We start from the raw sequence: 23,831 nt of genomic DNA, 5'->3' as shown, positions 1-23,831 counted from the left end.
GTACTAATTTTATAATACTGCGTAGCTGCATGATGGGGCTCGGTAAATACTGTATCTCTAAGTTTTAAGTAGTACCATGCCTGGATGAAGCATCAAAGTGAGAATGGTGAACTTAAAGGGCCTTTAAAACATCTTGAAGCAATAACAAGCCATACACTGAAGCAGGGCGTTTTTAAACATTACACAGGACTAAAACAATTGAACCAATTTGTCCTTTGTTCTTTTTATTGCATTCTTTATTACATTAATACTGTTTAAAAGAAATTCAAAACGCATTAAACTTGGGGACTAAGCTGCACCAAGTTCTCCCAGGGGCCTGGCTAGGACAGAAAGCAGCGTTTCCGCCGCCGCGCACCAAGCTCGCTCGCACTGGGTCCCAGGGAAGCTACGTGAAATAAAAGGTCGCCGGGCCGAGCCCTCGGCTGGCCCCGAGTTCTCCCTCCGGGCGGGAGGATCCGGACCAGAGTTTGCCAAGTTTTCAGGCAGGCCTGGCTGAGCAAATACCGCTGCTACCGGTTGCCTTTTCGCTCCAGTGGCAGGCCCGGCCCGTGGGAAGTTTGCCTCAGGGGTCTCCGGGCCTTCAAAGAAGTCCTAGGGGGCGGGGGATGCCACCCGGGCCGCCCCTCCCCGGAGCGGGCGACGAGGGGACCAGGCAACCCGGGTACAAAGAAAGAGCGCTCTAACAGTGTGTCGAATGACCTTGGAAACTCGGGACCATGTTAGGGTTTAAGTCATCCCCACTGCCCTCCCCTTCCCCGCCGCTCTTCGGCCCCGAATCCGCCCAGAACCCCCCCACCCCCACCCCCGCGCTCCTTCACCACCGGTGCCTTTTTCTGCTTTTTCTTTAAGAGAGTTGCACGCACTCGACCCAGGAGGGGCCGCGCTGGCCGTGGGGCCCAGCCCTTCCCGCCGCGCCCGGGGCCGCCCTTCCCGCCGGAGCCGGCTGATTGATGGCCCGGCCACCCGGGTTCCCCGCCTCGGCTGGCCCGCGCGCCCGGCTGTGTGTTTTGGAAGCGGCGCAGCGGGCTGCAGCCCGGTGACGCCCGGAGCGGGCAGCGCCGCCCTTCCTTCCCCCCGGGCTGGGGCGGCGGCGAGGCGGCGGGTCCCTGGCGGGCGGGGAACCGAGGGCGCAGGGCGCAGGGAGGGGGCGCGGGCGGGGACTCCGGGGCGGGGGCGGGGGCGCGGGGCCGGGCCGGGCGGGGGGCGGGGAGCGGGGGGACAGAGGGCGGAGGCTCCGGGGCGGGGGCCGCGCCGCTCACGCCCAGCCCCTCGGCCGCGCCGCGCCTCGCCGGACAGGTTGGGCCGGCGGGGCGGCGCCCGGCTCGGGGGAATAATGAGTGTCTGTCAGGCCGTCCCCGGGTGACTGGGCGGGGCGGGGCGGAGGCGGCGCGGGAGGCGGGGGTGGCGGGGGAAGGGCGCAGGGCGGGGTGCGTGTTTGCGCGAGTGACTCGGCCGACCCCTCCGGCGGCTGCCTCCACCCAAGTGGGTGGGGACCCGCCCAGCCCGGGCGGCCGCGGCGGCTCCCTCTCCCCTCCCTGACCCTCCCACCCCGGGTCCCAGCCTCTACTTACCCCGCCAGCCCCGGGAGGCTCGCAGAGCGAGCGGCGCCGGCGTCATGTGACTGCCCGGAGTTGGTGCCAGGAGCCAGAGGGGAGCCAGGAGCGGAGCCGCGCGGAGCCGGGGCCCGAGCCGGAGCGCAGCGCGAGCGCCTGCCGCACGCGCGCCCGTCCCCGTCCCCGTCCCTGTGCCCTGCGGCCGCCACCGCCACAGCCGCCCGGGCTGGCACGCTGACATTACTGCATTCGCGGGACTCAAGGCAGATCGGATTCGGGCCTTTATTTCTCGTCTGCAGCGCTCAGCACCGCGCCTCGAAAAGTAAGTCCCCTCTCCCTCACCTTTCCTCGCCCCGACTCCTGCTGTCGCCCGTTTGGGTTCGTCCGGTCTCGTTTTTTCCCTGGGGGGGGGGGGGGCGCAGTGAATGGGCTGGGGGGTGCAGCGCGGGGGTGGGGGCGCCTGTGGGCTTGGGAAAGTGCAACAGCTCCTCGAAGCCGGGGGTGGGGACGGAGGGAGAGGCGAGGGGAGGGGAGGGGGGACCCCGGGTTCAGCGGTTTAAAGTGTGGGATTCGAGGGAGCCACCGTGCGGATCCCGCGGTGTGGGGGACCGAGACCCGCGGCGCCCGCCGCGGCCCCGGCGAGGGCGCGGGCGGGGGCTCACCTGTGTGGTCCCCCGGCTGCCGCCCGCCCGCCCGCTCGCGATTCCCTCCAAAGCCTCAGAAATCTCAGTGCTCTCCGCGTGTGGCAACGTTGTTTGGAGAAAGGTAGCGCGGAGGCCGCGCACTCCTGCTCCTCCCCCTCCGGGTCCCCCACCCCCCGCTCCCATGCCCTCCCCACCCCGCCCCCCGCCGCCCCCCTCTTCGGACGGGGCGCGCGACCGCTCGCCCGCCGGAGCAAAACTTGGAGCAGCCTCCCGGGGCCTCTGGGAAGAAACTTGGGGCCATTGGGACTGAAGGCAGCATCCCATTCTCGATCCTGGAGCCCAAGAGCTGCCAGGGCGTCTGGATCCTCGGGGGCAGGAGAAAAGCGCTGGCCGGGTTTGGAGAGTCCTCCTCGGGGGCACAGAGAGAACCTGCCGCAGTGCCTGGAGCAAGGATTGCAGCGAGGCTGGAGGCGGAGAGCGCCTTAGGCAACTGCCTGCAGCGTTAGGGACTCAAGCCGTGTGGGGACGGAGACTGATCCCTGGACCTGGACCCTTGGGATTTACTTAACATTTCAGAGTGGCTTTCTTGGAGATGGCAGATAATACTTGGAATTGCCATAGCTTCTTTGGCAGATATCAGGGAGAATCTTCTGCTTTAAATCTTACAGCAAAACACAGTAATAATAGATGGAGAACATGTAAACTGGACTTATTTTTAATAAGTCAGGTTAAACGGAAATTGGACATTGCACACCTTCTTGGATTTCACTAAAATAAACATTTTATACTGGATTTTTTACTAGCTCAGAATGTATTTTTTCACTAGCATCACCTAAGATACTCTAAATATATTGATTAAATTCTCACGAGAGTCTGGTATTTGGGGAGAAGGGTATTAATGGTATTCTGATTTCATTTACATTTAGTATCTAATTATTAGGCAAAATCTAGTAGGGGAACAGGGCAGTTGTTCATTATAGGTTTTTCCACTGGACACTTTTGCACCTTTTTTTTTTTTTTTTAGTGTATTCTGTATGAATTTGAGCAGCATTTTTATAAGAAATCCATCTGGATGATAATCCACCTAACCGGAGGGAAGACTTGCTTTTAGAGAACAAAACAATCTGATAACATTAACATCTCCAAAATTTGGCAAATTACTGTTTTTTTAAAGAGAGAGTGGACAAATGAGTTTCTCCTGGCTTGAATCATGGAGTATGTTAGTTGACTTGAGCCTGTTAACAGAAATCTGAAATGAGATGTTTGATTAAACTCCCTAGAGAAACTGATATCTCAATTTCTACAGTCAGTGGGGTCTGCAGCAGAAGTATTAGAAGGAAACAGCCTAATGTACTATTGTAGGTTCAGTAAAGATAGACTTTAAGGAACAGTTGGCTTTCATGAAGGAGAATGCAAGTGTAAAAATCTTAGTGTGAATAACAAAGCAAAGTAGCTGCTAAGACCACAAAATCTTGTCAGATATAAAACATGCTATTGTTTTTTCACTGCAAAGTTTCTAAATTAAAACCCAATCTTCTGGTTGCTATGGGCACGGTGATGCCTTTTTTTTTTCTTTCTTTCTTTTTTGTACCTGTAGTTTTGTCTACACACAGATTCTTAAATCTCTGATAATGGAAACCTGAGTTGAACAGCCCTGGCTAAGTAACAGAATAGACATAATAATGGGGACAAGACTATGAATGGATTTTGCTACCTTAAATATACCTAAAGGAAAGTAGACATTTTAGGATATCTTATAAAAATCGATACTCTGTTGTACAGATTGTGTAACACTTTGGGGTTAAATGAAATGTCAGGAGCAGAATCATATTCTCAAAAGGTGAATTTCTTTCAGTGTGTGTACATGGAGAACAGATGTGCAGCTGTGTGCAGATAGGTTTCTAACTATGCAGTTGAAAAAGATGGTAAAATTTTGGGGTGATTTTAGATATCCCACTGTGTCTAGGAATTTCGTTCCGTAGCTAAGGGACACTTAAAACTGGTTCAATTTTCAGTTATGTGGGATAACCCAGTTGTCATCTGAATTCTTAATAGTGCTCTCTTCATTTTCCTCATGATGCTGAGACTGAACAGTAATCATTACCCCAACCCAGAATTTGATCATGGCTAGGGACCAGCCATTGGGATGGGGGAGAAAGAGACAAAAGAAATTGGAAGGGAGGCTGGTGTTAATTAGGAAGGTCTCTGCTGCCTGAATATGATAAAATCACATGTTCACTTATGATGTTTACTATATGTGGAAGCTCCTATTTGTAAATAGGGCAGGTCCCCTGTATAAAGCTGGTGTTATTATTCACACCCATAGAACAAACACCTCCACCCCCCTGTTGTTGTCTTAAAAAACTCCAGCTGCTCATGAATATAGGGTCAGGGAGGGCCGGCTAAATGTTTCTCTGTGCTTGCTCTCCAGTACAGCCAGCAGAGCTGTTTCCTGTTCTTTGTTTCAAGGCTGGGGTTTGCGTCATACATTCCAAGTGGCATATGTGTGCTCTTTCCTGTTTCAGGCTGTTTTCTGGTAGATCAGTAGCCCAGACCAGGCCGTGGTCCCTGCCCCTAAACTCCCGATCCCCACCCAGGGAGTTATCATGTCTCTACACACTTATGATTGCTTAAGATCCCTGTGTTATGTCATAATGAGGAGTCAGTTAACCTTTTTACATATACCCTTTGCTCCAGTGTGTTTCTATGAGTGAATAAATACTTGTACCTTTTTACATTTATCATGGCCAGATTGCAATTTGGAGACGTTTGTGTACAGATCCGCCAGAAATCTGAAGGAGGTTGCATTTGTTTTTCATTTCTTGTTTTGAGGTGGGAGGCTGTTTGTTTGGAGATGGGCATTTTGCCCTGAAGCTGTCAATTTTGGAGGGGGAATTACCACCTAAGAGTTTAGACGACCTAGCTGTTCTCTGAAGGATGTGGCCCACCCTTGTTCGCAAGGGAACACTGGAGCTCTAGGCAGAGGAGGCTTCACTGGATGGAGAGTCCAAGCTGTCTTGGCAGACTAGGCTTTTAGAAAAAGTGTTGAAACAAAACATAAGATATATTGAGAAAGTCCCAGGATCATTTCTTTTAAAGACAAAGCTATAAGCGCTAGGATAATTTTCCTAAGGACAAAGATGTATTCTACATCTGATCTCCGGCCTGTTTGAAGAATAAAAAGCCCAGAGAAAGGGAGAACTGGAAATGAGAAATTCATTTTAATGATAGTTTGGAAAAGTTTAATCTTATATTTTGAAAACAGAAGGAAAACACTCTTGTTTTTACTGTTTTACAACGCCAACTTTCTCATAATCCCACTTTTTTTTTTTTTTTTTTTTTGTATATTCTGTCAGTTGCGGGAGAACACATTTCTGGGTTAACTCTTCAAAACCTACTAAATTTTTCTGTGGGTTCTTCAGAAACTAAGTTTTAAAGAAGTAGTTGGATAAGAAAACTAACCTGCAGGTTTCTTTTTAAACTTACTTTTGGGTTTTCTTATAACATCTAAAGGAATTATCTACAATGTTCTCTGATGGAATTAATTCAGAATTGCTAAGGCAGCAAATCAGACCCTATCCTCCCCAAAACTGATGTTAATAGTACTTTGGTTTTTAACTTCACATGCCACTGCATTCTTTCTTTATGTATGAAGGGAAATATATAATATGATGTTAGGAAAGCTACTAGAATCAAATAGAAGGCTATTGATGACCTTCCTTGAAAAAAGATGGGAGTTTTGGAAGCTTTCAATAACATTTTTCTTTCTCTTTTGGGAGAAGCGAACTTGAAATATTAAGTTGACTTGTAGCATAAGAGGCCTTTAAACCAAAATTTGTAAGTAACCCAAATTGAAGCAACTTTTTCAATTTTAGTTCCAAAGCTGTTAACAATGCAACTAGATTTAAGCAGACAATTTTTATTTGGCTTATTCCAGCTTCATTCTTGCCTCCCCATTTTGGGGAAAAAAGGGAGGAGTTTGGCTAATAGACATGATTAGGGTCTAATGTATTTTATCAGGAAAAAAAGAAAAAAACTTTGCAAGCTTTTAAGTACTAAGCTGAACAATTTGGAAAAATTATACCAGTTGATAGTTACTGTAATTACAGAAGGAAAAAATGGGAATAATCATTTCATTTCTTGACCATGCAAATCATTATTCCTAATTTAATTCAATTTTATTTCCATCTCCCTTTTAGATGCTTGCCTTCTTAATATTTCCAAGTCAATATTTTTGCTGTAAAGAACAGCTTTCTTAGGTCGTACTTCTTACTCTGTTTTTTCACACCAGTTGTGTTTAAGAAAAAATAAATATAAGCATCCTTTTCCTTGAAATACTAGGAATTATATTATTCTGGAAATTGGGTTTCTTTCTGAAGTGCTTCATATTTACTGGTTCTAGGTTTCAAAAAAAAAAAAAAAATCCCTAGAGGCATAAAACCATTGATATCTGGTTTGCTAATGTGTAATGTTCTGGTCGAAATTCATCTTAGAGTGAATTGCAGGAGGATTGTGGTGCTTTTTAGCATTCTCATTTTCAAGCCTGATCTGTCCCTTTCTTAGACCCCAGTTCTCATCTGAAGCGGTAATGCCAGAGCTCGAGACAGGAAACCAGACAGCAGTCTGCCCTGATAAGGGAGAGCATTGTCTAAAGGAGGTAGCTTTGCCCCCCGCCCCCCCACAACTCTCCTTCCTTGAAATTTGGTAGTAATGAAAAAGAGACACTATGCTATAGACACAGTTCTGCACCCTAACTGGGACTGTTTTCTCCCAAAGCAAAAGTATCCTTTTAATTGGATCTATGCTTTTTCTGGAATGTTACCTACCAGTTCAATGGAACATTAAAAAAAATATATATTAGGATCCGTATATTTTGTATCCCTTGGTCAGGGTGTTCAATAGTAAAGTTCATTTTCTAGCAAAACAGGTTCCTGGAGCTTTTTGAAACTCCTTCTATTGTGCTGGCAGGCTGAATACATTATCATTTCCTCCATCTAATTATTAAGGGGAGCTGGAGACCGAATGTGGCAAGTTAAGTGGCCCTTCAGCCCATGCATTCCGAACAAACCTGGGTCTAACTCTTACCCTGAATTTTAGGAAGGGGGTGCTTTCCAAGGTAGCCCCCTGACCCAGAGGACTCTCAAGAGAGCCCAGCTTAGCCTGGGACATGCTTAAGGGGGTTACCAATCTCTGGAAGGCCTGGGGATCTCCAGGGATGGCCTGGGGCTAGTCTCAATCCAGATCAGTGGAGTTTGGCCAAATCTAGACATAAGAGATCAAGTGGACACTGAGGGCAGTGCATTCTACCCTGGAGAGCGACCTGTGAATGAACTGTGGGTTTTTTCTCCTTTGGCCTGTACACCTTCTGTCTACTAACCTCTGTGCTTCGGTCTAATCACTGAAATCCACTCCTTCAGCTCTTCTTGTGCTTTATATCCTGCTACCTTCCAAAGCTTTGCACCCTAAAACTACTTTCCTTACCAACTTCAAGTTCCTATTCTGCTCCTTTCTCCAAACAAGGAAGTTTTTCCTCTCCCGAGCCTCCCAAACTTTTCACACTAACTTTGCGTTTTAGGTTTTAGAAGATGATCTTCAGGCTAGCTAGCTTCACTGGCCCCTGGCAAGTTTCACTAGTATGGCACCTGGTATACAATCATTGCAAGGCCCTTGCCCTTCTTTTTATCCTCACGTGTAAGAAGGGTAGTTTGACATCCATTCATTTATTCATCTCATAAGTATTTATTGAGCACGTACTCATTAGGGCTAATCTCAAATTATGTGCAGTCATTATTATTAGTTATGCCACAGGATGGAGTAAGTCCCGAGTGATCTAACCTGAAAAGGCATTTTGAAATCTTAATTACCCTCTGGAACCTCCCCACGGCACTGCCTAACCTGGGCCAGCAGGCACTGCACACATCCCATACCCTCTGTTACCCGGGGAGTGACCCCAGTGTGAGATGACTGCTTAAAAAAGCGCTTCCCATGGCCCAGACTCTGAAGCAGAGCAGAAAGTGCCCTGGGTCTGCAGGCAGGCAGATGCGTTTCTGGTCTTGGCTACAGCTCCAACCAGCTCTGCAAATTTGGGCGAGTCATTTCACCCCTGTTCCTCCAATTTCCTCATTCCTAAAATGGGGGTGAGGGCCTGACCCTTCCGCCTTTGTACAGCTATTATGATGGTTTCCGTATTTACTTGGGTAAAGCTGCCAGTTTTTTTCCGAGCAGTTTTATGGACCAATTGCAGGTGCACTGGCTAGGAAGAATAATAGCCTAGTTTGGGGCCTTCAGAATGTGTCTTTTGATCTTATGTCCAAGCGTGCACACTAAGACACTGGGTCAGCAGCAGGGGCCGGTTGAGAGGAGTTGAGTCGCCACTACTAGAACTACTGGGTCCCTACATTCCACATCCCCTGTGGACAGATGTGTTCGAAGGAATCGCTAGCCCATGATCGCTGTTTGTGGTGTAATGTTGTCCTCTGCCTGGGCAGGGAGCAGAGTAGAGTGCCAAGTTCACCACTTTTGAAGTCAGACTGTTTAGGGTTCAAATCCTGGCTGTACAACTTAGCAGCTGTATGACCACGGGCAGATTGCTTTACCTCTCTGTTCCGTTGTTCTCAGAAGTAATGGGAAAATAGTACCCACCCACCTGATAGGCACTCAGTGACACAGTCCATGTAAAGAACAGCACCTGGAGATTCAGTCATGAAGATGGTGATCATCCTGTGATGGCAGGAAACCTGTGACATCACCTAGCCCCTTGCTTTCCTTGGTCAATAGAAGTATCCTTAAAAAACCTACAAACTCTCTCTCCCTCCCCCTCCCTCCTCACACAATATTGTCTCTTCCCTCCCTCTTTTTTTTTTTCTCTTTCTTTTTTTTCCCCCCCTCTTCTATTCTAGGTTTTAAAACAGAGGATGAGAGACCGTGACACTCGATTTGTTTAGAAGATCTCCCTGGGTAGGTAATACAAAATAACTGGAGGATGATACTAATAAGGTCTCTAGAGGACCCCTAACAGTCAAGTCAAGGGTAGGAGCTGTAACATTTTCTAAGAAAGTTTGGTTTAACAAGTTTCCTTTCAGGTTAGGCCCTCTAACCCCTGTTACTTACGTAGGGGGAAATTTCAAGTGTTCTCAAGGGCCAAAGGAAAAGCAAAGGCCGTGGAGGTCCTACTACGGGCTGAGTGCTCTTAGAGCCATTCCTCAGGCCTGCCAGAAAACTAGTGAGCAAGCCTCACCTCCTCTGAGGACTTGGGACGGGGGCGCCCATTTGCCACTAAGGAAGTGTAAGGCACTCCTGTCCTTCAGGTGCTCCCAATCCAGGTGGTGGTCTGAGACAAACCGTTTAAAAGACCCGCCCATCTAGGTAAGAAGGGGTGGCCTCAGATCAGCCGGGGCGCAGTCAGCCTGCTGCACTGCGTGGGGAGGGCCTTGAGCTGGTCTTTGAAGAATTAGGAGGATTTAGATAAGCCGGAAGGGGACGGGGCATTCCACACTGGTTGCCCAGCATCAGGGCCAAAAATGAACAAAGGCACGGGGGTGGGGGGAACGGGGTAGCCAACGCGAGGGGCGCTTTGAGCAGGGGGAGGAGGGGGGCAGCCGGTTAGAAAGGGGGTGCGGAGCATGGGCGCCTGGACCCACTCTGCACACCCTGGGGGTCCCTTTGGAGGAAGGTTTGTGAGCTTGGGTGAGAAGAGGGCTTTGAGAACTGTCAGTTGCAAGTAGCAAGATCAGGACAAATTGGAGGGACCAAGGGACGCGGTGGGGAGACCAGTGGAGGGAAAATCCAGTAACACAGTCTTGAGGCACTGAGGGCCTGGCTCCCAGTGGCAGTAGTAGGGAATGGAAAGACAAGTTGGTGAGGAAGAAGACTTGAAAGATGACCTCTAGGTTTCCATGGTGAATGACCAGAAAATAACGCAAATGGGTTGGGGGGGTGGGGTGGGTGGGGGGCTGCAAGCAGCCTTTCTGAGGCAGGAGCAAGGAGAAGGAGGATTTGGGTTGGGGACATGTTGAATTAATTCTCTCACATAGCAGTGGTTCGAAATGCCTTCCTCTCTTCTCTTTTGTTTACTTTTGAAGCGTGAGGGCAGTATTAGCTCACGGTTTCACATCCAGAGGCTTGGTGGCTCTGAGAGGTAAAATTTTTAATGGAGGCTCCTCAGGAGCTGAGGGAATTACCACCACCCTGACAATTCTTTCTGGTTATTTTTAAGGTTCCAGCCATCCCTGCTCAGGCCGGAATTTCCAGGAACTGGTGCTGACCGGAGCCAGTTGGCCCCTCCCAGCCTCCCACTGCCTCCCGGGTGGGGCCCCATGGGTGGAGGCCCCTTGGGGTAGAGTGGGGTGGGTGTCCAGCGATAGGGCACCAGTGGAGAGGCAGTGTGGCCTCACGCAGCCCGTCTGGGTTTGATTATATAACGCTTCTCAGAAGAGAATTGTGAGGGCTGAGCCTAGCCTCTTAAGATACGTACACTGAAGGATTGATTATTACACATCATGGGCATTTTTCAGTAAACTAAAACACAGAATTGTCTGAGAGCATAAAGAAGGAAAACAGCTGTGTAAACTTAGTAGGCAGAATGATTTGCATTTGCGAGAAAATTTCTTTAAGAAAGGTGTGGAATGCTACTAACCAGGTAGCCTTGAACTTGAGAGTTTACCTGAAGGATACGGGTTTGGGTTTCCCAGCTCTCACCCCTGCTTCCCCGGGCCTCGGTCTAGAAATGTGTAGGGATTTTGCTTGGTTGTTACCTTTGCACCTGTCCCTATTTACATGCAAAATCAATTGCTTCACTCGGTCTTTCCGAAGTACAGGGTGTGGACAGACTCTTATCTGAAGCCATGTCCTGTTTGGACAAGTCGAACTCGCCTTGGCAACGCTCCATAGGGTGGAGCAAATGGGTGGAGGCAGGAAAGTAAAATTGGGTGGCTTGTTAGCAGAGAGAGGAGAGAGGGCGGATTGTTTGCTCACTGGATCATTATATTTAATCTAAAACTAAATAATTAACTTCTTTCCCATTTACAAACATTTTGATGCAGAATAGCTAAATCTAATTTGTGAGGGGCAAAGATTTAGAAACACTCCATGGAATTTTTTCCTTTCAAACCAACAATAGAAGACAAAGGTAGGTGAAACTCAACCAGGAATATGAAAATGGGGGTGGGGGGGGGCAGTTCCAGGAAGGTGCCAGCATCTGGCTGTTCTGGAAGGAGCCTCCAACTTAAAAATGCTTTCTCACATCTGTTGCCTGGCCCCCTGTACTCCTGGCCAGGGCCACTGCCATTAAATATTTGACTCTTCCGGAACTATGGAAGAGTTTGGGTACAGAAGTGAAGAAAGAAGTGTTTCTTTTGAGAGGAACTTCAGCTGCAAGGATGCCTGCCTGCCCTTTTTCTTCTCCTGATCAAGAATTACACACACACACACACACACACACAATTTTTGGGGTTTTTTTTCTTTTATCCACACACACACATTCTCTCTATGTCTCTGTCATGCTTCTCAGGAAGGGGCAATCACTTATAAGATTGTTTTTATAATAAAACTTGCTCTAGCTTCTAGACAAGCTACTTTCAAAGGAAGTTTGGTGACATCATAGCTACCTCTTACATTAAGGGCTGTGTTTGTTTCTAAGCTCTGTCCCTCATTTGTACCCTCGTAAAGCAACTGTCGGGTAGGGGGGTGGTGGTGGACTGGATAGGACTGTGAGATGGAACTATATTGCTTCTGAAACTATGTAAATGGATTCACCAAAGCTTTTAAATACATAAATCACACATTCTTTCATTTTGGCAAAAAATCTGGCCCTTATTTTGACTTCTGAAAAGTCCAAAGTGTAAGTAGAGAGAGTGAAGGGAAATCTTTCTATTCCTTTTGGGAGAAAATTCAGTTGTATCAGCCCTTCCCAGCAAAATAAAACGGGGAAGATGACATTGTTCCAGTTATGGAAAATGATTTTGGCAAGTTAAATACAACTAAGATGGAAATGTATTAATGATTGGAAAATAGTTGTTAGAAAAAAACAGAACCACATTTGGGGCTCCTCATCTCTGGGATACCTACATAAAATGGTTACCAGAATTCCTGGGCCTGCTTAAAACCCACTAGGTTTAAAGACCCTGAGGTTGGCAAACTCATTTTACTTACTTCGTCCTTGGCTTCTAATACCTGTTGTAGTGCGCCACCTACTGGTTCTACTTAAGACTGCGGTCAGTGTTGGTGAACTAGATTTCCTACAGCATTTGCGTTTTACTTAGCCGCCTTTTCTAAGGAGGGCTGTATCCCCGGTACATGAGGTGCCCATGTGTAACAAAAGCCACCAGGTTCTAATTCTTTCAGTGCATAAACTACTTCTCAGTTCTACGGAAGGCACCTTGGAGACATTGCAGTCATTCTTCCGATTCTAGACCAAAATCCAAAGACAAGGTCAATGCCAGTAGCAAAAGTGGTCTCTTCAGAGATAGGCACAGTAGTTACAAAGTATAAGTTTTCCTGAAAATCAATAAACAGAAGCCCGATTTGTGTTAATGTGTTTGATTCTCTTCCTAAATTTGGTTTCTTTCTAGCTTAGCTTCCCTCTCGTTTCTATTAAAAGTTTTAATTATAGAAGTAATACATTTAAAAATTGGCACAGAGATGTGTGTGAAGTTGTCCCATCCCACCGCCCCTCCCAGGAAGGGCTGTCTTGTGAACAGTTCAGAGTGTTCCGTTTTCTTTGTGTGTCCCTCACCTTCTCTTGTTCCATATCCTGTAGCTACCACTGAAAGTATAGTCAGTCATTTTAGAAACAACCAAATTGGGAGCAGAGTGTTAGTTAGACATGTAGATGGAACGATGAGTGAGTTTCCTTCTGTTTGCAGTGACACTCGAATTCTGCACAGATTTTTACTGTCCAGCGATGCCTTGGTCAGCTAGGAGTTTCAAAATGAGATATTCTAATTCTACCACTCATTTTTCATTTACTAGCTGAAATACTTCTATAATGAGAAATAGCCCTTGGCCGGCGATTGAGTTACTCTTGAGGTACAGTTCTGAACAAATAAGCATACCTTTACAATTATTTTTTAATAAGATAAACCAGTTTCATTAGGGCACATGCTTTCTGCGAGACTTTTTTTCTCATGATTACAAGTCTCATGAAGCATTAATTTCCTTAAATTTAGATAGAAGGTAAAAATTGAAAATGCCAGTGATTTGTACAATGTCTTGAAATGATAAGAGATATAGTAGGCTAATGTGTCATTCACTTCTAAATGGATTTAGTCGTCACTGCTGTGGGCAGTAGGAAAAGTCATTAAAGGCTTTATGAGCTAAATGGTGGCGTTAGAATTTGACCCAGAGTCCGTCTCCTGATGCCATTGTGTGCTCTTAGCTGGTAGTCAAGAGGGTAAGGTACCCTGAGGCGTGCACGTGCTGGGAAGCTATTGCAGTAGTACAGCTGGGAAGTGACAAGGTCTCATGTGACCTCAGGCAGGATGTAGGCAACTAGTCACTTTTGAACTAAATTCAGTGTGAGTTTTTTTAAGGGTGGAGGGGACGGATCTCTAAGGCTAGGTCTCTTAGCAAAGAGGCAAATACTTGGCATTGCTCCAGAAGTTGGAACCAACAGATTTAGTATCATGTATACAGCATGTGTATCCAAAACCTGTGTACGTATTTGTTGGTAGAAACTATTCACAGCACAAAGAGTTATGTTTTGCTTTAAATTTCATTTGATCTTCCTAAAACATTACAGGTAAAGGAGGGGTCATCTACATTTTAACATGGGAGAAGGGTTGTCCTATGGCAGGTCTAAGTCCTATGGCAGGTCTCAGGCACATCTCCTGCTTGAATCTGGAGAACAGGGCTTTTTCACTGTGCACCTGAGAAGAAGAGTGCTTTTATTTAGAAGGATTCTCATCGAGATACCCTCTAGTAGAGTGGATGAATCCCTAAGAGTAAATTAAATTTAAAAGGCTTGGGGGAGGGGTGGCCAGCCAAGGGTCAGGGCCGCTGAATTACCTGACCTCATTGATGTAAGCAGGAGATCTCACATCCTTTGTTTCCCCTGCGAGGCACTGGACAGCGATTCTTAGAACCCTATCCATCTCTGCAGCTGCGAGGCTGGGAACTGGTTAATAATAGATCCTAAGACACAAAAGGGGTTTTCATCCTTCATTATGAAATCATCCATTTTTCACTGGCTGTTGGGGTTTGTTTTTGCTGGCACACATAAGAGGGTATTAGCACCATTGATTTGAGCAGCCTGGTATCAAATTGTGTTCACAGATTATAATACATACTGTGATGCAGGAAAATAAAATTCGAAGTCAGAGCCTTATGTTGAGTTAACGATGAGACTCACGTGTTGTCATGAGACCCAGAACAGTGTTTCTTCAACAGAGCAAGGGAGCACTAAGAATGCACAGTATTACTTTTATAATTGTACGTGAAGGTTTCTTAGTATAATGCAGCGTGCATGGATATGACGCACTACAGGACCGCTGTCGTGGAAGTTGGGGTGGGAATGGGGAGTTTTAACACGGAAATACAGGAAGTAACCTAGAACTAGAGACTTCTGCAGCTTTTTCAGGTAGAATGCAGTCCGGAACTTAATTCACTTTTCGACCCGAACCAAAGTGGTCCAATAAAGATCTTGCCTTTAACCAAAGCTCTGAACCCTTAAACCAAATTTGAATAGTAGGTGCCTGAAGCAGGTTGTTGAAGATCTGGGTAGTAGCCAGGCAGTGATTCCAAAAGCTATGGAATGCAGTTGTATGTTGAGCAGACTGAGTATCTTGTCTTGTGGGGAAGGGGTTGGCTTGATGTCGATTAGTGCCGAAGTGAACCAGTCCAGAACACAGGAGGGAAGGGATAATAGGAGCATAACAGTAGAAGAGAAGAGTAAGGCCAGACAAGATTAAGATGGACATTTCCTTTACATCAGGCTAAAGATTGGCTTATTTCCTAATGAGGAATTGGAGTGAATACAGACTAACAGTCTTCATGTGTGAAACGTGCTTAGAAAACAAGGGGCAGGGGGGCTGGGGGGGCGGCTCGAGACCTGAATATAGGCATTTCACTCGAGGAGACATGCAGGTGCTACATAAAGATGGAGAAGATTCAACTTGAATAATCACATCAATTTCGAATATAAATAGTTTGCCGTTTTGAAACAAACTAGCAGTTTTTATTTTTTTAAGTGGTAATACACATTGCAGGTGGGCATGTTGGGAAATGGGTTCTATTTGTGGGAATAGTAGAGCAGTTTTCCTGGATGATACATCAAATGGTTTGGAAAATATACGTGCTTCTCATCCAAGAATTCCCCTACGTAAAATTTACCCCATTTAAGAATGTGCAGGACATGAATATGAAGACACTGCCATCCATAATGGCAAAAATTTAGAAGCAACCTAACTGCCCAACAGAAAGGGATAATATAAATAACCTGATCTGTTCGCACAGTGGCACACGGAATTTGATGGTACGGAACCATCAAATGTTTTTACTGAAAAACATTTGCCCAGTCAGTTGTCAAGTGAAATTATGAGCATGCATATTACAATCCTTTTAAAAAGAGAGTTTGGAAGGATAAAAACAAAGATATCAATGATGATTGGTTCTAGGTTTTCTTTTGGTTGTCTTGTTTTTTTCTTGAGTTTTCTGTAATGAACATAAGGAAAAATGTTTCACGTTCATATGTCATGTGAACTTCTGTTGAGTTGTACAGCAGTCTTAAGCAAGCTTTGTTGCTCAGAAGGGGCTGTACGTATTGTTCCAGAAATGTCAGGGTTTATGTATTTGAGTTAGAAATGCCAGTTGGCTCTCATCTACTTAGGACCATGGAATCTGGTTTTAATTATGTAAAATGGCATCTTTCATAGGTAAGGAAAATAAATTCCAGCCATTCCGGGGCTAGGGGAGAGGAAGGAGCAGAGAAGGGGCTTGAGGAATATTATGTTTTATTTTTACTGGTTTATATTAAGGTAACCTTGGGATTTATTTGGACACCTTGTTTTGTTTTCTAGGCCAAACACCAGAGCACCCTAGAAAGCTTAACTAAAAGAATGCTCATGTTTGACCCAGTCCCTGTCAAGCAAGAGGCCATGGACCCTGTCTCCGTGGTAAGTTTTCCAAAATTGAACACCTCTTCTTATTTATTCCAAGTGGCAAGAGCATTATTGTGTGTTGTGTTATTCCTTAAAGTTACTCATCACTTGACAGGCATTTGGTGAACAAACTTTTCTCAAAGCCTCAGGGAGTAAGTGGAGCAAATACCCCCCAGCAACCGTGCGCCCTTGTATAAATGAGATCCACATCTCAAGACCTGTGCCCAACACTCCTCAGGGTGTGATCACACCGAACTTGGGTCATAGGCGAATCTGGTCATGGCAGAAGTAGACTTACAGAAACTCCTCAGTTACCAGCTTTTCAGTTTGGGCTCTCGGGATTATTGGTTTCAGCCAAAAAAAGTTCAGCCAGACTGATTTTTAAAAATTAATGTGGATCTGGGGACATTAAAAAAGAAGAAAAATCCTGTACTCAATGTTTATCATGGTTAGGAAGCAATTTTCGAATGTACTTTTATAAGAAATCTGCATCAAGAACATGATTATTTTGAGGTTTTTTTTTTTTTTTTTTTTTTTATTGAAGATCACCCCAATTATATAGAAAGAAGAGTTTCTTTAAAATGTTTGTGAATGTCCTTTTTTTAATACAGGAAGAAAAAAAATATTCCAGTTTGTCTCATTTGGTGTTCAGCATGTCCTTCACAGAGCTGATTTAAAAAGATGAAACCTAAAAAAAAAAAAGTCCTCATTCCTGCATGTAAATGCATTCAGAATAAAAAGATTTGCTTAAAAACCTATGACAGCAGCTATGCTGAGCTGTGACTGTATGAGATGGCTGAGGAGAAGCTAGCGAAGGAGAGAACTTGGCGGGGAGAACGGGATTCCTTTCCACTTGGGAGAGTCTGGCTGGGAGGGAATCTTGTTCCGTGCGTCTTTCAACACCTTTGTGCTAAGCTAGCCCTCTGTGGGCCCGGCCCGTCGAGATGCTTCTCCCCGCAGGTGGCTAGGAGTTTGGCCAGGTGTTTCCGTAGGTACAGCCCTGGTGCTGTGAACATGGGGCACGGGCAAGGACAGAAAGGGGTCCAAGGACTTGAGTCAGGGGGTGGCGTCCACCTACGGTGATCTGGTTGAGTGAATATGAAGTAACAAGACAGTGCTCCCACTGTGCCTTGCTCTTTTCTTCCATGGCTTGGAAAATAGTCACAAGGGGAAAAACTTGGCCTGCGTTGTGTATCTGAAGGTTGGTAATGACACGCTTGCAAAATTAGATCATCCTTATGCATCGGCTGCCGAGGCTCCTGCCAAAAATGTTTATACAAGACACAGGGGTCACTCGGAGGCCCTTGGAACTGAGTTGCCATGGATATTACTAAGCCAGTGAAGTGTTTACCACTGTGTACAATGAAAAGTTAGGTCCAAGTGGCTTTAAGGAAATAACATTTACATTCCAGCATGATAACTGGATAACCAAGTGTCTGAATGTGATAATAACCGAGCAGTAAGAACTTCATTAATCAAAAAAGTAAATTGACTTCTGATGTTATTTCGTGCTGTCCCCGTATTCATCAACCCCTTACACCAAACTATTGCATGATCACATTGGAGGAAAATTGAGGTGTAAAATTTCCCTATTAATTATATCCTTGAAATATGAATAGGTTTTTAGTACTGGAGAAGATGATTAATTTTATAAATGATGCAGAACCATCTTTGATGCATTTAATATTCAGTATACTTCCCATGCTTTTAATCAGGCATGAAAATAGGGCTCAAGAGCCAATTTAAAGCTCAAATGAAGATCCACATTGCTAAGTTGGTGTGATATAATTAAGTGTAAGGAAATGCACTTGACTGAAAAAAAAGGAAATAAAATGAATTTGAAGTAACAGTTATAATGCTGTAACTTATATAAATATATGAAGTTAAAATATGTAGAAGGAAATTTGCAATTAATGGTCTCTAGTTTTCAACTTTCAGCTAGCACTTAGAGAATTTAATGAGATCATTTCACCAAAAGTTAGTGTCAGTCCTTACAATGAAATTTCTTCTTCCTGCTTCAGCAAAACCTCAGTTAGTGGAAACATTTGGGGAGTGGGATGTTGTTATTATTTTAGTTAACAAAGTTAAATAAAAAGCTTTTGTTTCCACTCTGGAATCTTCAAATTTTATCTCTCCTGCCTCTGTAGGTGGAGTGTGCTAAACCTAATTTATTATTCCTTTATTCTTTTTTTTTTTTTTTTTTTTTTTTTTTATTCCACCTTTGACCTGAAGGCTGTTTACCTATTTGGCATTTTGCTACAGTTTAGAGAAAGTAAGGAAGTGTCATTTCTCTCTTAGTGAAATAGAAGCCTTCAATGCCGTCCTCTGCTAATAAACCTTGTGCTTGGAGGCAAACACTAAGTTTTTGGATTGCCCTATTAAAATTTGCAAGAATGGGGAACAGAGTAGAAACCCACCCTGTGCTGTATTCTGCTACTTACTGTCAATGCAATGTTGGCAAACCACCAGCAGCTCCTGGAGCCTCTTTTCTTTTTAATTTGTAAAATTGGAGATGATCACGTATAGAATACAAGGTAGCATGTGAATATAGAATGCACATGTAAAAGAAATTGCTTTCTTGAAAGCATTTGAGTACACTTTAAAAGAAGGTTGAAAATTAATTTAATTCAGGAGTGAGAAAGAAGACAAAGTTTTAAAAAGTATTTTCATATTTTATCCCTATAGGAAGATTAGTTTTGAAGAAAGAAAGTGTTTTGTTTTTGTTTGTTTGTTTTTTGGTTTTTTTTCTTGTAATGAAAATTGTCCCTCTAACAGACTCCTTCCAGGTTGAGAAGTACTTAAAATCAGTAGCGCCTCTGTTCTGTTCCAACAGAAACACATGACTTTTCTGAGCCTGGTAGAAAGAGAGCTTTCTACTTTTGTTTGCGTAGAAGGGTATGACATTTGCTGTTTCCAGAGTGTCTGTTTATACACGCACCACGCCTTCTTGCACTGGGAACCCCACCCTTGGTATGAAGATTCCTTTGACTTGCCATTGCCCTGTCACGGATATTCACTCTTTTTTTTTCATATTAATGAGCAGTGAAATAGAGACGCCATCCATGTTTCGTGCAGTCACCCCATCCACTTAAACTGTCTTGGGATGGAAAACTCACCAAAACCATTCCCCATAAAACAAGAAATGACTGAAATTCTCACTTAAGTACAGTGATAGCTTTGAAAAATCATCCAAACCCTGTGCCTTTATCCCCGTCACAATTAATATCATTATTTTGGAGAATCAAAAGAACTGATACTTTCCTTAGTCTTGACAGTAGTAAAAACTTGCTCAGAGGGTGCATTAATTCACTTCATTCATTCATCAAGTGTTTGGTGAGCACCCATGCCAGACCCTCATCTCTCATTCTAATGAGAGGAAGCGATCCTCAAATAAATTACATGTGGTGTGCGGCTTGAACACATGAATGTCAGTTACAACTCAGAAAGTACAACCCACGGCCACCCCTAGTGAGGGCCAGAAGGTCCTAGAGACCCTTGCCAGAGTCTGGTCTGCAGGCTGCTCTGCTCCAGCATATCAGGCATCCTTGGGTGAGCAGGTCTGCACCGGGGCATTGGGTGTCCATCAGTGGCCAGAGGAGCCTTTTCTACTTCATCAGCACTTGCCTCCTGTTTGGATTTGGTGCTAGTGCGGCACTTATTTGCACTGCTTTGTTAGAAGCCTGGAAAGGTCTGGAACAGAGCAGAAGCAACTATTACCAGGGTGTACTCAGTTAAGGCACACACCCGCAGCAAGATGGGTCCTTAGGCTGTGGAGAACCAGATTGCTGCAGGCTGATTGTAGCTGCTTGTGTGCTCCACCCAAATAAGTAAAGCACACACGTCCTATAGAAGGTTCTGATGAACATTGCTAAGGAATTTTCTAGTGAGATGGTTTGAGAAACCACATTTCTTAACCCTTTTACAAGGCGGTCAGACTGGAGAGAGTTAATTGTGTACTCTGTTGTGTATCCAAATGTGTACCCCCATCCTTTTGGCCCCATAGCCTTGCAAACACCGCCCATCACATCGGAATGGGGGACGGAGTGGGGGGGCATTCACTGGAGAGCATACTCAGCAGAAATGTGCATAATGTTTCTAAAACTGGGCTTTATGTATGGCTTTCTCTTTTTTTTTTATGGCTTGAGAAACCTGAGAATATTATTAAATTTGCAAATCTCCCAGGTTCTAAATTCCTACTTTCCTTAAACTCACCTCACAGTTAGAAAAAACCCAGCAATGACAGCAATAAAAGTGTGTCCTCATTTTGCTTTCTATTTAACTGCCAATAACTTGGCATTAAAATCTAGGTCATAGGGAGGTCTTTGAAGAATAGGGCTGAAAATATGGGAGCAGCTACATTTTGGTGAGTAGAAACAATTGGGAAAATGCTTTCCACTTCCTAAATTTTTGTTTCTAGTACCAGAACTTTTGCCCTTTTGAGATTTATAGAAGGCATGTTAACCTTGAGAAACAGAAGAAATCGTTTCCCCCTGTATTTAATTATGTCTTCAAACCCTTATTGTACATACTAGAATTTGTTTTCTTTTCTTTTCTTTTTTTTCTGTTAGTGAATCTGTGCCTCTTAACGTTCTTTATTTTAATATTTAAATGTAAATGTAAATGTATTTAATATTATTATGGCTGCATGTTTGGGTCTCTCACCTTTGGTGGACTTATGTGTGCCTGGTTCTAAAGAACCCTTTTGATCCTTTCCCCTTTTGATTCTTGATACCTAACTCAAAGCTGTCTTTAAAGACAACCACTTAGGGGTGCCTGGGTGGCTTGGTCGGTTAAGCATCTGACTTCAGCTCAGGTCATGATCTCACAGTCCGTGAGTTCGAGCCCCGCGTCGGGCTCTGTGCTGACAGCTCAGAGCCTGGAGCCTGTTTCAGATTCTGTGTCTCCCTCTCTCTGTGACCCTCCCCCATTCATGCTCTGTCTCTCTCTGTCTCAAAAATAAATAAATGTTTAAGGACAACCACTTACATATTTTGCATTTCCTGATTGTATATCCTTCCACATCCTTGTTTTTAAGCAGTATTATCAGTGAAAATTCTTTCCCCTTTTAAATTGTATTTGAATGATTTACCAGATTTTCATACTAGAAATTAGTGGTTTTATTCTGTATCTCTTTATCATTTACAGCCGTGCTGTTCAAAAGGGGTCTATGCACCTAGGGCCACTCCCCAGAAATTCAGAATCTGCATTTTAACAAGATCGTCTGGTGACTTCGTGCACAGTAAAGTTTGAGAAGCCCTGATTGGGAAGTTCAGATGCATTATAGTGCAACTCCTTGTCTAGAAAGAGAAGGGACTTCGAGCACCACAGTGTGTGTTAAGCTCCTTATCTCATTGAATCCAATTTTAATTTTAACCTCACGACCTCCTAGGATACGGGTGTTCAATGTCACCTTGACAAGTTTTGCCATATCCTCGTGGCACCTGCACTTTTAATATTTAGTAATTTTTCTTGCCCTCTTTTTTGTAGAATTGCTTTTTTAACGTAATAAACTTTTTCTGAAAAGGAAGTTTATATCGCTACTGTAAAAAAAAGTTTTTTTTCTTGCTCATTTAAATAAACACGTAACCATTTTAAAGCACTGTGTATTTTTTGTGTATTCTCGAAGTATCTTCGGTACCCCCAGAGAGACGTGCACCATACTGCAAGAATCACTGCTCTACGAGATTATAGAGATTGCGTTGGCAGGGATAAAGAAGGGACAGAAGAACAAAACACATAATCTTAACGATGAGAAACTGACTTCAAAAGCAGATAAAGATAAATACTGCCAGGTCCCATGCTGCCCAGGAGAAGGGAGTTTTAGAAGCAGCTCTGGGGATTCTGATGCATAGCCAGGTGGAGATTTCACTTGTGGAGTCCCAGAAAGGAAAGGATGTGATCTCGGTAGTAATCCCAGTTAAAAAAAAAAAAAAACAAAAAAAAACACCACTGCTGACCCACAATTATTTATAACTCACAATAGTGGCCACTGGGGGACTGGGGTAGCCCAGAAATTTATCATGCATTTAAGCTCCATTGGTGGGTTTTCTTGGTTGCATCATGAGCTGGTACTGCCTCAGAATCTGGAATGCATAGGCTTTTAGAGCTGGAAGAGAGGCATAGCATGTTGCTGATCACTTTCACTATACAATATTCAAATACAAGTAGTTTTCTGCAGATGGACTTGACATGTTATCACTAAAAATTTCAGCTTCCCTAAAATACCCACGAGTAAAGGAAATAGCTTATATTGAGTTTAAAAAGCATCCGACAACAAAGACTTTTTTTCAAGTTTAGTTAAGGAATAGAAGTAATTCTAGTAGGGGTGCCTGGGTGGTTCGGTCGCTTAAGTGTCTGACTCTTGATCTCAGCTCAGGCAGTGATCTCATGGTTCATGAGACTGAGCTCTGTGTCAGGCTCTGCACTGATGGTGGGGAGCCTGCTTGGGATCCTCTCTCTCTCTGTCCCTCCCCAGCTGGTGCTCTCTCTCTCTCTCTCTCTCTCTCAAAATATCAATAGATAAACTTTAAAAAACATTTTTTTTTAAAGTAACTCTAGTGAATTCCCTGGCCAAGGACCACACCCATAGTATGCAATGATTAAGATTGATTCATATTTAAAGTTGGTAATATTCCATTATTCTGAATCCATAAGAGAGAAAGGTATTTAAAGATAAATTAGGTCAGTTGTAAGACAGACCTTAGTTTTTTGGAGGAAACAGACCATTGATCATCCTCTTTTGATGAGGTGGTAGGAAGGTATAGAAGTGCAGACACTGGGCCTTGGTTTGTGTGCAAGTCAAAGTCACTTCAAGCATCACGGGACCTTGTTTGTGTCATATTAGCTGTTTCTTATAGTTCTGTGTCACGCACAAATTTGGAAATCAAGTCACCTTCAGCTTCATTCAAACTGTTGGAATAAGACCATTGAATGCGTTGGGGCCATGGATATGATTACGCTGTGGTGGGTGACCTTCAAAATATAGGTGGGGAGGATGACTGCCTGGGACTGCAGTGTCTCCTGGGATGTAGGGCTATTACTGCTAAAACCAGACCACAGACCATCCCGGGAAAACCAGGACTGTGGTCACTCTAGTCATGGTCGGTCACCAGCTAAAGCCCCCCGCCCCCAAAGGTACTACTGTGCAGCTGTTTCTCCATATTATACACAAGTGTGTCGTGAGACTGTAAATGCCCTGCTGAGGTGAAGGATGGAGAGCATTTCCTGCCGACCCAGAAGCCCCATCAGCAAAGCAACGAGGTTCATTGGCTTGGCTGGTTGTTGGTGAACCCCAACACGGAACTTCTCCCGATAAAGGCCCACGAGTCTTCTGTTTATAACCTGTTTCAGAATTTTGCCGGGTGTCAACCTCAACATTAACATTTGACATGGGAAACATCTTAGAATTAAATGTGATGAGGTTTTTCACCGTTATCCCATTAACCTTAAAGTTTACTAGACCAGCCCCCTCCTAGCGTTTTCAAGGGTCGGTATCTAAATGTAAACCGCTTTTGGAGGTCCATGTAACTGAGAGCACCTTC

At 44.6% G+C, this 23,831-nt stretch overlaps 1 protein-coding gene across 3 annotated transcripts in view; it reads left to right on the top strand.

Moving 5' to 3' along the window:
* Window positions 1-1,445: 1,445 nt before the first annotated feature.
* The window catches only part of KLF3 (Kruppel like factor 3), a 34,984-nt gene continuing 12,598 nt past the window's right edge, over window positions 1,446-23,831 (top strand). Inside the window, exons 1-3 of one of the 3 annotated variants that reach the window (XM_042936627.1) lie at window positions 6,496-9,154; window positions 11,239-11,324; window positions 16,210-16,305. In XM_042936627.1, the coding sequence (XP_042792561.1) occupies window positions 16,249-16,305 (57 nt within the window). In that variant the 5' untranslated portion in view covers window positions 6,496-9,154; window positions 11,239-11,324; window positions 16,210-16,248. Of the gene's footprint in view, window positions 1,876-6,495; window positions 9,155-11,238; window positions 11,325-16,209; window positions 16,306-23,831 lie in introns of those variants that run through there. The other 2 variants (XM_042936626.1, XM_042936628.1) reach the window with 2 other exon arrangements.

The sequence above is a fragment of the Panthera leo genome, chromosome B1 (genome assembly GCF_018350215.1).
Source record: "Panthera leo isolate Ple1 chromosome B1, P.leo_Ple1_pat1.1, whole genome shotgun sequence".
NCBI classification, from domain to species: Eukaryota; Metazoa; Chordata; class Mammalia; order Carnivora; family Felidae; genus Panthera; species Panthera leo.
The sequence above is the reverse complement of the archived record's forward strand: the minus strand, read 5'-3'. Positions and strand labels throughout refer to the sequence as shown.